This window comes from Pinus tabuliformis, chromosome 8 (assembly GCF_031772625.1).
Source record: "Pinus tabuliformis cultivar Carrire ecotype Pingquan chromosome 8, CPIR1, whole genome shotgun sequence".
NCBI classification, from domain to species: Eukaryota; Viridiplantae; Streptophyta; class Pinopsida; order Pinales; family Pinaceae; genus Pinus; species Pinus tabuliformis.
The window spans coordinates 1077249640-1077252941 of NC_142294.1; the positions used below are offsets into that span (position 1 = coordinate 1077249640).

The following is a 3302-nucleotide window of genomic DNA, read 5'->3' on the forward strand; positions in this document are numbered from 1 at the left end:
CTTTATGAGGAGCCTTAAAAGCTCTCTCTAAGCTTTATGGGGAGCCTTAAAAGCTCTCTCTCAAATTCATTTAGAGCGAGAGTTGCTGTTTTTTAAATTATATTTTGTATTTAAATATTTTTTTTTTAATGGATTAGGTTAAGGTCGATGTATTTAAAAACCATCTACGTTTATTATAAAGATCTTATAATTATCTGTTATTTTTAACCATTGATTTTGTAAATTGTAAAATTATTATCACATCCATAAAATTCAAAATAAAATTAAATGCGACGCCAGAGCGTGTGTATATATAAAGTGGAGAGTAAATGCTTTCAGACTTACTTTTATTAGTTAAAATGGAGTATGTTTACATGGATTGGACTGAGGTATCATTAATAAATAGAGTGACGACAGACGTTAATAATTTCAGAGCACAAGAAGTCGCGGAGAAAAAAGGGAACACGAGCACTGAATCTAAAGCTCCCTCGAAATCAAATTTCTTTGATTGTACATCACCAGATTTTAAGAAAAGTGGTATTGAGATTGTTCGTGACTCATGATGATGAAATCATATGGAAGAGATCCAGTTAAAATAACAGCTGCTCTCCTTTATAATGGAAAGCGCCTCAGATAGGTTTCAACAGTGGTGAATTTAACATCGGGGTACAGCTCAGTAGCTTCTGTTCCATCGTCCCCAATATCAAAATTGTACAAACAACCTTCGTAAAATATGTGATAAAAATGTGTCATGCCAATCTGCTCTGCTAAACCCTGACCTGCATCACACCCATCGATATGTTAATATAATTATAACATCTACAACTACGCTCTACTGCACTACCATTTCATCAATCGATGCTACAAATTGTAATTTGTTAGCAGTACCGATCTTAGAAAAAAAAAAGTAACTTTAGACATAGGGTTTTGAAAGTTTTCTAAAACGACTTGAAATTATTTCGTTAAAGTCTTCCAAAACAGTTTTTGATATGCATAATAAACCACAATTTTATAGATATACTGAAAACTTCTCATGTCTACGTTTTTAACCCCGAGCTAGGTGATTATTTAACCATACTAGGCGAGGCGAGGAAAGTAGTAGATTGTACGTACCTTTCATAAGATGCAAGAAATCGTCAGCAGAGAGGTATACTTTTTCCAAGGCTTTTCCATTGTGTTTCTCCCAGATCTGCACCACTTGTTTGTGAGACAGAATGTTTGCAGGAGGACGAATGTAGAGGGTTTTGTTCAGAGTGCGTGGGTCGTCCACAGTCTTTATTGTATATGTTGCGATATCATCTTCGTCCACCCAAATCACTGTAAAATAACATCAAATTACAACATGTTTGATTGCACAAATTTTATAATCCTCTCATAAATATTATGATCACACAAAGTATCCCATCATCTCAGAAATACTCAGCCACCAGGGACAGCTTGATTCAGTTGAATTCAATAGCATTGCGTGCAAAAGGTCAGTCAAGGCAAATAATAACCCTAAATGATTATATATATAATTGTATCTTGAAGTATACTCTCAGTAGCGCTGCACATACCACTGTATATATATCATATTATATTAATGAAAGATATTTATTACTTCTATGTAATGCAGCACAACTGTATATATATCAATATTATATCAGCGCAAGATACAAGATTATTTATATTATAGTTTTGATAGTCATTATTGTCTGTGCTTCAATGTTTTTTATAATGATAGCGTAATATATATTATTTCACCCTAACTGTTTGCCAGCTAAGTATGAATATGAATATGGATATATCTACCTTTGGTATTCCCATCTCCATATATGGTAACCCTCTCTGTAGGGGGCGCTACACGACCAAGTTGTGCCAAACCCCCAACGAAATAGCCTGCAAAGCAGTTTGCGGAGACGTAGGTATAAGGGATCCCCGCTGCCTCGGTGGCGCGTCTGGCCTCTCTTTTGTCAAAAAAAGTAACATTCCCTGGTTCGATTGCGTGTTCCATTCTGTCGGGATCTATTCCGAATTCCGATGGCAAAAATCTCTGCATAAATTAATTAAAGGTATGATTTCAATTGCATGGCTACATACAATTAATTAGGTATTCGAATTACAGCATTCTAAAGTTAAAACAGGGAGCTAGCTTGCCTTGATGTTGCCAGCTTCTTTCATGGCTTCCACGAGCCTCAGCTGTTGAAGGATTGCATGACTGCGAATGTGGTTTCCAGCCATGGCGCAAATCACTACGTCAACTTTCTTAACTGCAGCCACAAGGCTCTCATATTTATCAAACGACCCCTGTAATCAATCCATCATGCAAAGATTCCATACTACTCATTCAAATTCGTTCTACTTCAGTTATGGTATCTTTATTTCGATTGCAGATTCTAAGATTATCCCCAAATCAAAAATCCCTAATCTTAACAATCAAAAATCCCTAATCTTAGCACAACTTCAAGGAAATTTGTGTAGAGTAATGTTACCTGTAAAAGATGGGCGCCCTCATTTTTAAAGGACAAGAGCATTTGGATCTTTTCTATGTCAAGCCCGACTGCCTCAGGGCGAGAAAGAACGTAAGTAGGATGACCATGGGCCAAGCTCGCCCTCACGAATCTGCGCCCCATGTATCCCGTTCCCCCCACGATCAGAATCCTGGATTTGGCCTCCGCCATCATTCAATGACCTCTCACAAGCTGAGAGCACACCCACTGTGACTCTAAGCTTTCAGATTCACTCACAACGAAAGCTTTCAAGTATCTCGCCTCCCCACTTGAAATATAAATAGCAAACAATGGCAATAGTCCCAAGAATAGTTCTAACAAATTACCCCACCGTCAACACTAAAGGCACGCTGTGGGTCCCCCAACAAACCACCTAACACACTGTGACAACTAACACATCTCCTCTCAGTGCAGCTGCTGGCTTTCATATCTGAAAAGCATGGTCATCGTGACGTAAATTAATGGCTACAAATGAGATAAATTAGTTATCAGAATACTCCGAGCCTCAATGGTTCACAGGTTCCAGAACAAGTGCCTCTCAAAATTTAGCAGCCATTCTGTTGACCATAAGAACTTCATTACTGTACAAGATAAACATGAATATTATGATAAATTTATTCTTAAACATGTTACATATCTGTCATATCCAAATCATAAATTGCGTATCTGTCATATCCACATCATAAATTTGTTCTTTATTTCCTGCGTTATTTTGGCATCTATCACATCCATCAGAACCCTCCTGTGTTTTCTGCGCCGTTTGTGCCCTCTTTTCTTGGCCAAAGATTCTTTTCTTTTAATCTTAAGTGTAGAGGTGTACTTTGCAAAATTTTA

General features: G+C 37.3%; 1 protein-coding gene across 1 annotated transcript; it reads right to left on the reverse strand.

Moving 5' to 3' along the window:
• Positions 1-430: 430 nt before the first annotated feature.
• LOC149239053 (bifunctional pinoresinol-lariciresinol reductase 2-like) lies at positions 431-2747 on the reverse strand. The gene is made up of 5 exons (XM_089373308.1): positions 2451-2747; positions 2116-2265; positions 1771-2011; positions 1093-1296; positions 431-758 (listed from the first exon to the last, which is right to left on the reverse strand). The coding sequence occupies exons 1-5, from the start codon at positions 2640-2642 to the stop codon at positions 592-594; spliced, it is 954 nt and encodes a 317-aa protein (XP_089229434.1). The 5' UTR covers positions 2643-2747; the 3' UTR covers positions 431-591.
• Between the last annotated feature and the right edge of the window lie 555 nt (positions 2748-3302).

Bases quoted from the DNA above. Each gene is read 5' to 3' on its own strand.
- LOC149239053 (XM_089373308.1), bottom strand. From the start codon at position 2,642: ATGATGGCGGAGGCCAAATCCAGGATTCTGATCGTGGGGGGAACGGGA. The intron at 2,266-2,450 runs GTAACATTACTC...GATTGATTACAG, and splicing joins AGGGCGCCCATCTTTTACAG to GGGTCGTTTGATAAATATGA. The intron at 2,012-2,115 runs GCAAGCTAGCTC...TAATTTATGCAG, and splicing joins AAGAAGCTGGCAACATCAAG to AGATTTTTGCCATCGGAATT.